The sequence below is a fragment of the Sturnira hondurensis genome, unplaced genomic scaffold, assembly GCF_014824575.4.
Source record: "Sturnira hondurensis isolate 20B ecotype Veracruz unplaced genomic scaffold, ASM1482457v3 Scaffold0008782, whole genome shotgun sequence".
NCBI lineage: Eukaryota > Metazoa > Chordata > Mammalia > Chiroptera > Phyllostomidae > Sturnira > Sturnira hondurensis.
Window position 1 is genome coordinate 2931755 of NW_028081413.1, and position 13966 is coordinate 2945720.

Consider the following 13966-nt stretch of genomic DNA (forward strand, 5'->3'; position numbering starts at 1 on the left):
ATTCAAAAAGCTTGAGGCACACAGTTTATAGTTGTTTTTCCTCCATCAGGATACTCATTCATCCACTCTACAGCAAACACTTACTAAACGCTGATCCACCAGAAACTGTGCTTGCTCACTGTCAAAGACAACCATGTTGCAATTCTATCAACAATCTCCATAAAAAATTTTAGTTTACCTTTGACTTTATAGCCTAACTCTACTTGTTTCATCAAACTGTATTTCAACCTTGTTTAGGAAAACGATCCTTCCGCTTGCAAATTGATTTCTATCATGTAATTCTCACAAAGCCCGAGTATATTCTATAGGGAAATCAGGTCACATGCATATTAACTCCAAATCCAAAGTTTAGTTCTCATGAAGATAAACTTCTCTTGAAATGAAATGAAATGTGTATCTTATACTTAAAGGAAATATTTTCATTTTTTAATACAACATTTACATTAACATGTAAGCACTTAGTTGAATTTTGGAGAAAGAAAAATAGAACAAATACGTACCTTTGACTCCACTTGGTTTAACATAAGTGGAATGTCAGAAGTTGTTGACTTGGGAACACCAAGGGTATCACAGATGGCTTGGACTTCCTGATAAATTTCACTATTTTTATCTACTTGAGAATTTTTACACTTCTTGTTCTGTAATATCTGTAAAGCTTGAAGCTCTGTACTTAAAAATACTATAAGGGAAAAACAAATAATGTTCAAATGTACACAAACTCCTTTAAAATCCCACTTCTGGGGGTACATATCCAAAGAAACTGAAATCAGGATCTCAAAGAGATCTGTACTGCCATGTTCATTGCTATACTGTCCACAATAACCAAGATACAGATGAGTTTTCCTTGACAAATGGATACAGAAAATGTAGAATGGACACAACACAATGGAACATCATTCAGTCTTTGAAAAGAAGGAAATCCAGCCATGTGCAATACCGCGCATGAGCCTGAAAGACATTGTACAGAGTGAAATAAGCCAGATACAGGAGCACAATACTACACAGCGCTTTGATGAGAAACCTAAAACAGTCACACTCATAATGCAGAAAGTAGAACGGTGGTTGCCAAAGGAGGGGGGGAGAAACAGAGTTATTAGTCAAATGTCAATTCTTTAAGAACTAATGATCCACTTTAATGAACTTCTGAAATTAGAGGGACCCTGCACAGTCCCCATAAGCCAAGATGGAGACACACTGATCAGCTAGCTATGCACAAGAAGTCCTGGTCACCTACTACTTCATGGTGCAGCACCTGTAGTTAACAATACTGTAATTTTTAAATACTTAAAAACTTGCTAAAAGGATAGATCTCATGCTGTGTTATCATCAAACAATACTGTTAATGATGAAGAGGGCAGGAAGAAAACTTAAAAAAAAAACACAGTGCCTACCAGAGTTTAAAGTCCAGTATGAAAGACAGACCAGTAAATCAATAATTTAAGTATAAAAATGTTTAAGACGCTAATAACTATCCTCTCCCTCACACACACAGAGTGCCCAAGCCGGGGGAAAACACACAGCTCTAACTAATTTCTGAGCAGAGAGAGGAAGCTGAGTGATTATTTGCCTTCAAGACAGACCACCTCTTTACTGCCACCATTTCATTTAATCATTTCTACAGCCACATTAAAGAAACTTACTGAAAATCTTAAATGGTTATAATCTTATTTTAAAGTAACTTTCACTACAGTAGTTTTTACTTGTTTAAAGTAACACACACACACTTTAATACAGTAATTTCAACTTCGGCTGAACAGAGAAAATACCTGAGAAAGTTTAGAAGTACAGGTGCCAGGGTCCCTCCCTCAGAAATTCTGAACCAGCTCTGAAGTAGGAGCAGGGCATCTGAGTGGTTTGTTTCACACCCAAGGTGATGTTCATGGGCAGGCAGGATTGACGGCCACTGAATTAAGGACTTTTCCATGCAATCTATACATGTTAGACAGTCTAAAAGCCCACAAAAAGTTGAGACCAGTTAAGTATTAATGTTTGCTTATGTGGACTATGCCAAGGTCCCTCTGATTTCAAAACTTCATTAAAAGAGATCGCCAGTTCTCCAACATTGTATTTTGGAAACAAACTTGACTGAAGTCCACCTTTGTTCTATGGAAATGTGCTCCATGTAATAGTACAAACAAGAGTTCTGGCTAGTATTTAAAATGCTAATCAATGAAAACGGTAAACACCACAGTGAAAACCCTTCTTCCTACCCCAGATCCCCAGATTCCCCTTCCCCAGGGGCAGTCACCATTATTAGTTTCTTGGCTATCTTTTTAGACATATATTTGTATGTATATTTAGTATACATATCTACCATCTATACACTTTTTTAAAAATATTTTTTTTATTTATTTTTAGAGAGCAGGGAAGGGAAGGAGAAAGAGAGGGAAGAGAAACATCAATGTGTGGTTTAATGTTTCACACGCCCCCTACTGCCCCCTGCCCCCCGGACTTGGCCAGCAACCCAGGCATGTGCCCTGACTAGGAATGGAACTGGTGATGCTTTGGCTCTCAGGCCCATGTTATTAATTGACAATGGTTCATTAAATCAATGACCCACAATGAATGGAAGAAAGATGGAGAAACAGTATAAAAAATGAAGGGGGAGACATGATTTTTGTCCCAACACACACAATGCAGTTCAAATGGCAACACTTCTACCGCCACCCCCAGTTAAGCACAGACGCACAATTTCTGCCCTAGTGCAACAAACATGACTAACACTGCAGCCTAGAAGGACTGCAGCACATGGATGTCTTTATAAATGGTACACCCTAAAATAACAGAAATCTTCAATAACCAATTTTAGAAAATTCTTTCAAATGGTCATTGTCTGCAGAACTTTCAAAAGAGCATGAAATTTAACTGAACTAAAAAAACTTTTCAAGAGACCCAATACAAATAAATGGATTTTTATTTATGGTAATTGTTTGGATATAGGGTAATTTTACTCCAAATTAACCACTGATGAAAAGAAGCCACACTCATAAGAACTCCAGTGGCACAAAGTCGCCATTTTTAAAAACTGGTATCCCTAATGCCTAGAGTCGTCTCTGGTACAATCATATGTGATCAAAAACGTTTTTTTGAACCTGCTATCACTCAGTGCCTATTACTAAAACAAGATCTTATAAACTGCTTAGTAGACTAGTTTCAAAGAGTTTTAAGATTAAATAAGACTTCAGAGATCACCAACTTTAGCCATCTAGTCATAAATGCTACGAGATGAATTAGATGAAGGAAAAATTACTAAAATACTATATAAATCACAAACATAAGGAATTGTAGATTGGGCAAATAAATCATAAATGTTAGAAATCTTAGCATATATTATTAGAATTTATACTACATTTATATAAATATTTGAGTGAGCTTCATATTTTAAGTCAAATATTAAAACATTTTATATACACAAGATATCTAATGCTTCATTAATGAAAATTCATAAACTTTGACTTGAAAAATAACAAAACCAGACCCAACATGGGTACTTCAATGTTCAAAGAAAGGTAACTTACGTAGGAGTTTCAAGCAGTCGTCCTTCTCTTTCAAACGGCCTTTCACGTCTCCAGATGTGAGCCCCGAATAGGGACAGGCCATTTCTTTTAAAAAGCCGCTTATCTCAAGCTGGAAGCTTTCTAGGTCATCTCCCCCTTTAACAAAGAAAAATCATAGAACATTTACTGAATATTTACCATATAATCTGACATTATAAAATCTACCGCTTGTTCATCTTAATTTTACATTTGAGTCTAAATCTTCTCTCTGACATTAAATCCTTACATGTGTGACCCCAAAGCTTAGGTAAAGATAACCAAACAATGTCTACATTCAAAGTAACATTTCATTCAGAAACACTCAGTATCGATTTAAGAATATAAACATGTAATCATGAGATTATAAGTATTTTTACAATTAAATCCAATAAGTATTTTCCAATATACACTCTATAAAAGCAGATAAAATGAAAATATTTTGTTAGTAACTAAGATATTAAAAGCATTATTGCAGTTATAATTATTAACTGGCTTCAGAGCAAATGACCCATTTCTATTGCATTTCTATTGCATTTCTATGGATTCAGATAATAAATGCCATCACCTAATTAAACCTCACTGCTTATTTTTCTTTCATAATATAATTATATGGGAGCCTGTGTGACATGTTTTAAATTTAGCTTATTTTACTTTGCTTCAAGTAAATTCTATTAGATTTAGCAAGGAAAAAACAATTTAAGAGGACAGCTTGAAAATAGAAGGCTACTTTACTTTTGCAAATGCCCAATAGTTTTTTTATTTTTCATTTAATTTCACTATCTGAAATTCTACCAATCAAGGACACACAACAATTCCAGGTACTGAGATAGTAATGAATTAAGCTTTTTTATGAAGTAGTGCAGGAACTTCTCATAAAAGCATTCCTAAGAGAGCCCATGTCCTGAGTCACAGGCTTGATAATACAAAAAGAACAAACAACGACAAATAAAAATCTTAATTCAAAATATGCAGTATTCAAAAGTTAAGCTTTTTAAATAACCAAATTCAGACTCCACACTTTCTAAAAACTACTAAGGTTAAGACAGCAGAAACACAGTAATTGTTTATAATCTCATACAAATTTAAGACCAAATTTTGGGTTAGTTAATATAACATATAATCCAAAGATATTTAACATAACATAATGAAGTTCTTCATATTAATGATTTCTTTTTGAACAGTGGGCACACTGCAGATAAATCATAAGCTCTCATTTCATTCTACTATTAAACAAAAAAGAAAATAAACACAATAGCAATACCAGCTGAAGTGATACTTTCTTCCAAGTTGCACAGTGCTTTTATTTGAGAGCCTAGCCAAACACAGAGCTCTGAAAAGTCAGGTGAAGTCAGTCCAGCCTCGGCTGCCTTGATAAGGGCTTGCTCTTCTAACAGTGGTCCCTTATACCTAGAAAAGAAGACATAAAAAGTCAAAAAAAAAGAAAGAAAGCCTCATATTCTTTTATAACAGCCTGCTGCCTGTTTTTGCAAATAGTTTTATTGGAGCACAGCCAATCAATGTATCTATCCATTTACAGACTGTCTCAGAGGCAAAGAACTGAATAGCTGTGACAGAGGCGGCATGGCCAGCAAAGCCGAATCTTTTCACTATCTGGTCTGTTAAAGAAATGGTGTGCTGATTTCTGCTCTATATACTTAACATTTGGCTTTTTCCTATATTTTAACATTTTAAGTAAAATTATTAACCAATTTTAAGAGAAAAATTACATACAACACTAAGTCAAATGGAACAAAATCTAATACTACTTACAGGAATAAGAAAAAAGTCGTGAAAAAACAGATGCAAATTTTAAATTTAAAAAAATTACAGCTGAAAAAGACCTGTGAGATCATTTTAACCTAACCACTTATAATTTTACACCTTCAAACATTGCTACAAAATGTGTTTGAATAGAACCTTAAATCTTTTAATCATCTGTACATTATCTTAATTGAATTAGATACTAGTTTCCTACTTTGTCACTCCTTTGGCCACTGAGCTTTTTTTCACATAAGCTTATAAATTCTAACACACTTGATGCATTTTAAGCCACTGCAGTCCTTTTTTCTTTTCAAACAGTCCTATCTTCGCTTAGTGGGAGGCCATCCACATTTGACTATCTTCAGTATTCTCTGAATGCTTTCCTTGACTTCTTTGACAAGATAGATGTTCCTGTTCTACACCTGTAACTGGCCATTTCTTAAGAAGCCCTAATTTTTTTAATGGTATTTAGATCACCCAACCTGGTACTGTATCTTTTTAAGAGAAATCATATCAGGAGATCACATTGCTATTTCCAATTCAAAGTTAAGAATTGTGGGGTTTTACTTACTTGGTTTTACATTTTCATCTATTGTCTCTAAAATTCTTTTTATCTATTTTGAACTATTTTCTTTTTTTAATAGATTTTATTTATTTATCTTTAGAGAGGAAGGGAAGGAGAGAAGGAGAGAAATGTCAATGTATGGTTGCCTCTCTTGAGTCCCCTGCTGGAAACTGGCCTGCAACCCAGACATGTGCCCTGACTGGGAATCGAACCTCGATCCTCTGGTTCGCAGGCCCGCGCTCAATCCACTGAGCTACACCAGCCAGGGCTTTTGAACTATTTTCATTAAAAATCTGGTTTCTTATATTTACATAATCCTAGTAAAAATAAATATAAATTACATATAGTTTCAAAGTAGGAAAGCCAGAATTATTACTAACAATAAAATCACTAAAAACAATTTATGTTTTTATCTTTAGAATATATTTCAGCAAGGATGTAGTTTTAAAAATTCCTTTCCATGTGATTAAACCACCTATTCAAAATATTAACAGACCTTTGCTTTGTTTTGCTTTAAGTTTCAGGGATCTGCCTCTCTTTTTTTGTTCTAATTTCATTTTTAATTTTGCTTTATAATTATGTAAAACATTTATATGGTTTCAAAGTCTAATTTACAAAGCAAGGTACATTCAGACACATCTAGTTTACAATCTCAGTCTTGTTCCCCACACTCTGCTCCCTCCCTCCCCCATAAATAACCATATTTATTAGTTTGGGGTTGCCTTTCCATAATGCTTTTACCTTATACACACTTAAACATATATACACTTTTCCTTTTTTAAATAAAAGGTAACCTACTATATACTGACCTATTCCTTGGTTTAAACACATATATACCCTCTCTCACAAACACACACATATTAGAGATCAGGAGAAATATTACTCAATCATTTTTATTGTTACTATACAATAAAATTATCCTAATTCTGGATAAGAAAACCGGACACTCCACTGTCTGAATGCACCATATCTTATTCACTACACCCCCACTGAAGAACAGACATTTGGGTTAGTGCAGTGTTTTGCTGTTATAAAATATTGGCAGATGTTTGTATACCAGAGATAAATTCCTAGAGGTGGGACTGTTAGGTCAAAAGGTAAGTGAATATGTAACTTTGCTAGATACTATTATATTTTCCTCTACAGGGGGTTGTACCATCAGGTACCAAAATACCCATTCCTTACAAGGCACCAAAGTTGTCAAACATTTGGATTTTTGACCATCTGGTATCTCATATAGTTTTAATTTACATTTCTCTTATGAGCAAGGCCATACATCCTTTCATGTGTTTACAGGCCATTTGCATTTCTTTTTCTCTGAATTCTCTGGTCATATCTTCATGAAGGATATTTTCAAATCCCTATTTTGCAAGTAAGAAATTAAGGTTTAATAAGGTTAGGATACCTGCTTTAAGTAGTAGGCCAGGCACAGTGCTACTCATAGATGTATGTATACGCGTGTGTGTGTGTGTGTGTGTGTGTATTTATCATTCATTTAATCTCTATAGTAATACTTTGAAGTTAGTATTATCCAATTTTGGATAAGAAAATAATTACATGACATGCTGATTTACCCCAGATTTGACCCCAGATGCTCCATGTGAACTGTGAAACTTCTGTCTACACTAGTAAGGAAACTAAGCAAACAACCTGGCCAGGTTGTGCAGGCAGGCACAGGCAGACCTAGGGCTGGGCCACTGTCTCTGCTCCTCTACCCAACACTGGTTCCTCTATGCAGTTACTTTCCTCCCTATCTTATAGTGCCTCTCATTGAGATTGAAGTGTAAACATCTTATTTCCCCCTACTTACTTGCATTTCTTCAATAATCATAAACCTTTGAATAAATGTACCTAAATTCATATAGTTGGTGGTAAATTATTTTCACTCAAATGCCAACCACAATATAACAAAAATTGATTAGATCACCAGAAAGAAGGAATTCAGAGGGAGAAAATCTCACAGGCCCTAATGTCTCAGTTCACGAAATCTGATAAAAATCAAAAGAAAAAAATAAATGCATTTAACAAACTTAACATCTAATAACAATCACAATCTTAATACAACTAAAATTTATAAACGGCTCTTATGGTAGGCCACTGCTACAGTGCTTTATGTTTATTACCCCACTTAGTTGCCATAGTGACCTGAAAGGTATTGTTATTAGTTTGTTCTAATATTCGTACTTGATTAGGGAAGTGCTCGTCTTATTCCAAGCATTGGAGACACCTCCCCTAGGCCCAGACTCCCCCAGGAGTCCTCCATACACTGGAACCATAGCCGCCTGTGTGGCACTTCAAAGTGGTAACCTAGTCTTCAGTCTGCAGGGCCACTAGCAAACCTCCACAAAGGCACAGCCAAGGCCTAATTTACTCTGTTTTCTAGTTTTATTAGCCAACATACAAAATGAGGCCCTTTCCCCGTCACCTGCCCAACCTACTGGCCTGCCACTGATCCAGCACCTCACTTATTCCTGCCTCCCAATTCTCTCCCTGTGTCCCATTCATAAACAACAACTCTCTTACATTGTCAATCTCAGAAAAATCATCCCTACCACCTGTAGCTTTGCCTAGTTTATTCACTCCATCAGATGGTAGCATCTGTTCTTTTTGCTTCCCAGTATAAAATTTGTATCCTTGCTCCCTCATTTTTGTATAAATACCTCCTGCTCTCTCCAGGCTCAAGCCAGTCAGACTGGCCACTCTCTTTCTCTTGTGATTTTCAACTACCAACCTCTTAGGTACTCCCCAACATTTCCTGTGCTCACTTTTCCTTTCCATTCCCATGTTTGCCATTATATTAAGTTTCTTCAAAGTCTTATGTATACCTTATCCCGCACCCCGAGCTCTCAATTCCCGAACTCCCTCTTTGCCAACCTCCGCCACTACATGGCAGTGAGCCACCCTCTTGCCTGGAACTACTCCAACTTGGAAATCACGGATTCAAATACAACACTCTCTGACCACACCTACTATCTTTTCTTTCAGCTTGCTCTTTTAACCAGTCACCTACAACTGTTCTTTTATATCATCTCTACCTCCATTCCATTGGTCCATCTACATTCTCTGTATTGACTAGCTCCCTGCTGTCTTCAGTTTCTTCCCTATCCATTTTAGATTCCAAAGTATATTATTTCATTTTGGTGCTAAATGAATACCTACTGCAGAAATGAATCCTTATAACACCTTCATCTTAGCTCTAATATCCAATCAACCATGAAGTCCCCTCCCTAATGCACTTCTTTCCATATCCATTGCCACTAAGCAACCATCACTTCTTGTCTAGACTAACTAAACTCTCCAATCCACTCTCTATCTTGTTGACAAAGGTAGCTTTTCAAACTAGACATCTAATCACTCCCTTTTTTATTTAAAATCCTTCAATCATGTCCCATTGCTGAGGTGACAAAGAAAAATATCTATTGGGTTAGCCAGAAAGTTCATTTGGGCTTTTTCCATAAGATGGCTCTAACAGCTCTTAGTTGTCTTTAACTTCATTGAAATCAATTTTGCTGGGTTGTATTGTGACAGCTGTCATATCAGTGTGCATTTTTAAAAAAAAACTTATCAAAATTGGTGAATTTTTATGTAGCCATTTTAACACTGAAGAAGGAAATATGTAACATTTTCAGCATACTATGCTTTATTATTTCAAGAAAGGTAAAAATGCGACTGAAACACAAAAAAAGTTTTGTGCAGTGTATGGAGAAGGTGCTGTGACTCACTGAACATGTCAAAGTGGTTTGCAAAGTTTCGGGCTGGAGATTTCTCACGGGACGATGCTCCACAGTTGGGTAGAGTAGATGAAGTTGACAGAGATCAAATCAAGACACTGAGAATAATCAACATTATACCATGTGGGAGATAGCCACCATACTCAAAATATCCAGATCAATAAAGTTATTGGTGAAAATGAAAAATGTCTTTTATTCTGTGGAAAAAGAACTAAATGAACTTTTTGGCTACCCCAACACAATACAGCCTAAAAGGTGCTGCATGCCCTGACCTTCGGTGAACTCTCCGATCCAATCTTCCACCACTCTGGCTTTTGCTCTCTACCCTCTACCCACCTAGCCTACTTCCAGTTCTTCTAGTACAGCAGGCTCCTTTCTACTTTGAAGTCTTTCCTATTCTGTTCTCACTGTAAGGACACCTTTGTCCTCTTTTCCCACTCAATCTCACCCAGTTGACTATTGATCATTCCTATTTCAACTCAAATGCCACTTCCTCAGAAATCTATCACTAACCCCTAAGATTATATAGGTCCTCCTGTTATGTTATCTCATCCTGCTCATTCCCTTTAAAGCACTTGTAGTTAATAAATATCTGTGTGATCATGTCTTTCTCAACTAGACTGTAGCTCCATAAGGACAGAGACTAATTCTATTTTGCTTACCTTTGACTCCTCAGACAGTGTCCAATACAGAGTTAGGCTCAATAAATATTTGAAATAAACTTCTCTCCATTATGGTGGTTCTCAACCTAAGCTGTGAAGCTTTTTTAGAAATGCATGCTTACACCTTCCCCACAAAAAAACAAGATAACATAACAGGAGGACCTATATAGTCTTAGGGAATAGTGATAGATTTCTGAGGAAGTGGCATTTGAGTTGAAATAGGAATGATCAATAGGAGTTGACAGGGTGAGACTGAGTGGGAAAGGAGGACAAAAAGATCACGATTCAGTCAGTCTGTAATATGTACTAGACTGCAATCTTTTTCTCACAAGCTCCATACATGATCTTGATGCACAGTTGGGGGTGAGATCCACTGTTATCAAAATCAGACAGTCAGGACTGAAAGGGACATCGGAAACCATCTGCTCCAGCCTGCTCCCTTCACAGATGAGTAAATTATTTCTTTTTTTTAAAGATTTTATTTATTTATCTTTAGAGAGGAAAGGAAGAAGAGGAGAGAAACATCAGTGTATGGTTGCCTCTCATGAGTCCCCTGCTGGGAACTGGCCCACAACCCAGGCATACACCCTAACTGGGAATCGAACCTCGATCGTGTGGTTCGAAGGCCCGTGCTCAATCCACTGAGCCACACCAGCCAGGGCTGAGTAAATTATTTCTCACCTGTTTTCATTTGTAATAGACTATATCACTAAATTGTTCTTTCACATAGATGTCCACCTTTATTTTCTTTAATTTCTTATGCTATCTGACAAAAGTGCCTTCATGATATCTCACATTTTAACCACCAAAGAAATTCATTACTCACAATCTGCATAGATAGTATTTTAAAAGTGTTCAATTATAACTCCTATTGTAAGTAAACAACTACTTTTTTTCTACTTTTCATTATCATTATAGGAAATTCTAAACTCCAAAATTTTGCCCTCAGTTATTCCAGGAAAAATCAACTCTGTAATGTGTAAAGTTTTACTTTCTATATTGAATACTCTGAATCTAATTTTCTTTAATAAGAGTCAAGATTATAGTAAACTCCATTTTTCAAGTACCTATAACAAAAAAAAATGCAAGGACTAAAGAAGGATAAAAAGAACTGACAACCTTTTTCATAAACAATTTACAGAATCCCACCATTCTTTTTTTTTAATCCTCACCCAAGGACATCCTTATTGATTTTTTGGGGGGGGGGGAGGACAGAGAGAAGAGAAACAATGATGTGAGAGACAGACTTGATTGTTTGCATCTCATATAGCCCCAACCAGGGGCCAAAGCCCCAACCCAAGCAGAGGCCCTCACCAGGAATCCAACCCTCCACAGTTTGGTGTGCAGGAGGACCTCCAACCAATTGAGCAGCACGGCCTGGACCAGAATTCCCCATTCTTCTCTGGAGTACTTGGGACCTTAAATTGTTTGAGGGTTAAACACTTCACTTAAGTCTTTTAACTTTTTGTTTTGGTTACTCCCTTAACCAAGTAAAGTGAAAATTTCCAAGGGATTTCACAGAAGTAAAAAAAAAAAAAAAGCCCTGTAAATAGTCACTGGCTTGGTTCCTCATTTGGCAAACATTTTATTCAGGATCTACTAATTGCAAGGCTCTGTAACAGTGGGTCATTGCAAGGTAGTTACTATCCGGATCTAAAGTAGCAGTCCACGGAGAAGCAAGTGCAGTTTCAGGAAAAGATAAAGGGAGTCGGGGTTTCAAGCTTCATAATTGCATTTCAAAGGTACAACCTAATCCATTCAAGAAACTCCAGCATGTGGCAAGACAAACAATTGTACAGATAGTTCTAATGGCTTTGACGTGTATTTTCTGACTCTCAACTATCTGGCCCTATGCTTACCCCTGTGCATGTTCTTTTTTGAACTCTTCTTCATTCATTCAACCACGATTTACTGTGACAGATACCCTGGTAGTATTGTGTTGGGAATAAAACAGGAAAGGCACCTGTTTTCCTGGAGCTGGCTGGGGATGCGGGCAGGGGCATTCAAGAGACAACGTGCGGGTCGAGATAATTTGGGAAAGGAATAACGGCTGTGAAGAAAAACAGGCTAAGGCTGTGGGAGAGCAATGGCTCCCCATGCCTGGAAGTATTCTCACTAACCCAGGAGTTCTCATAGCAATCACCACTCTGAATTGTATGTATCAGTACATACTATGTAGCCACAACGACTATGTAAACTACTGTCTTTTCCTCAGTCTAGCACATAAATATGCACTAACGAACACATATTAACACCATGTAAACACGTTGTTTACAAACGGATGAAATGGTTGAATGAATGGGTTGAACTAAAATATTTTCGGTCAAGGAAGCAGGAGAGATTCGCTCCCGTGGCCTAATTAAGCCACCGGTTGTACACAGTAGGAGACGGACATTCCCCAGCAGCACCCCGGGTTGCAGCACCTCCTCCGCCAGTGCGCGGCAACTACGTAAACAAAAATAACACCCTCAGGGTAGGGACAGGCTTCCCGGGCGAGCTGATGCCAGCCGGGTCACTTCGCGCCAGTGCTGCCAGTCCAGGCTGCGGAGTTCCCAGGCAAGGAGTTTGGAACAGGGGGCCACGCGCCCCAGCTCTCTGGCCTTACTCCACCCCCAACCCTCCAAACGGATTTCTTTCCCGCCTCCCTCTTAACTCCGTAGGCGCCGGAGGGAGCGAGGCAGGGAAGAAGGCCTGCACCCAGCCGCCTCAGCCCAGTAGAGGCCCTCGGGGTGCAAACTGCAGCAGCCAAGCTGAGGGAGAGCTTAGGTTTTCAGGGGAAAGACATCCCTTGGAATACTCACCCCAACGACTCTAGTGTGTCCAGCACGTCTCCTTCCATCGTAGGTTCGGGACCCGGCTCTGGCCCTTTCATAGTCCTTTGGCCCACAGATGTTCACCGCTCTAACGAGCCCGCCGGAAACTAGCGTTACCGCGCCAAGGTTCCGGTCGGGATCTTGACCAGAATTGCCCAGGAAAGCCTCTGACGGGGGACGGAAAGGTTCCGGCCAAGAGACAATCAATACTCAGTGCCTGAAACGGCTTTATGTAACAATAATAACTTTCTAAAATAATAATAGAAATAATCATAAAAAGCATTCTTTGTGCTAGGTCTTATCTGTGTTGAAACCAGTCTTAGCAAACATAGTGATTCTACCCACACTGTTTTCAACCTATTAGATTCTCGGACCTCTCAATTTACAACAAAAATCCTGAAATGAAATAATAATTATCTAAAGCTAAAATTAGTACGTAATATCATGTACCTACATATATAGCTTTTTCAGGAATATACGCAGCAATGTTCCAACTTTAAAAAATAAAGGGGCAGCAAATTTATAACATTGTTTCATTATGAAATTTGAAATAAGCATGAATATTTATTACGCTTCAGTCACTAACATTAAGTTTTCCCCTTTTTCTCTGATGATCAGACTGATGATCAGATTTGTGCATCTACGACCTTCTTACACATACACACTGTTGTATTGCTGATAAAATGTGAGTTGTATAAGAAACAATAAGAATTGCATGTTGCCATTAGGATATTCACTAAAGGAATAATCGAATGTAAATTTGTAACTAACGACTAAGAAAAGGTGAAAATAGAACAATCAAAAAACATTGGATTAAATCTAAAAACAGGCAAAAAAGAAAATAAGTTAAACCGAAAGATAGCTGGGAAGAAATATTAGCATAAAAATAGCTACTAAT

At 37.5% G+C, this 13966-nt stretch overlaps 1 protein-coding gene across 1 annotated transcript in view; it reads right to left on the reverse strand.

Moving 5' to 3' along the window:
• FAM98B (family with sequence similarity 98 member B) overlaps positions 1-13166 on the reverse strand; it is a 41065-nt gene extending 27899 nt beyond the window's left edge. Inside the window, exons 1-4 of the mRNA XM_037056105.1 lie at positions 13057-13166; positions 4798-4943; positions 3519-3653; positions 501-679 (exon numbers count right to left, since the gene is read on the reverse strand). Coding sequence (XP_036912000.1) covers positions 501-679; positions 3519-3653; positions 4798-4943; positions 13057-13127 — 531 coding nt within the window. The 5' untranslated portion in view covers positions 13128-13166. The remainder of the gene's footprint in view (positions 1-500; positions 680-3518; positions 3654-4797; positions 4944-13056) is intronic.
• Positions 13167-13966: the final 800 nt, after the last annotated feature.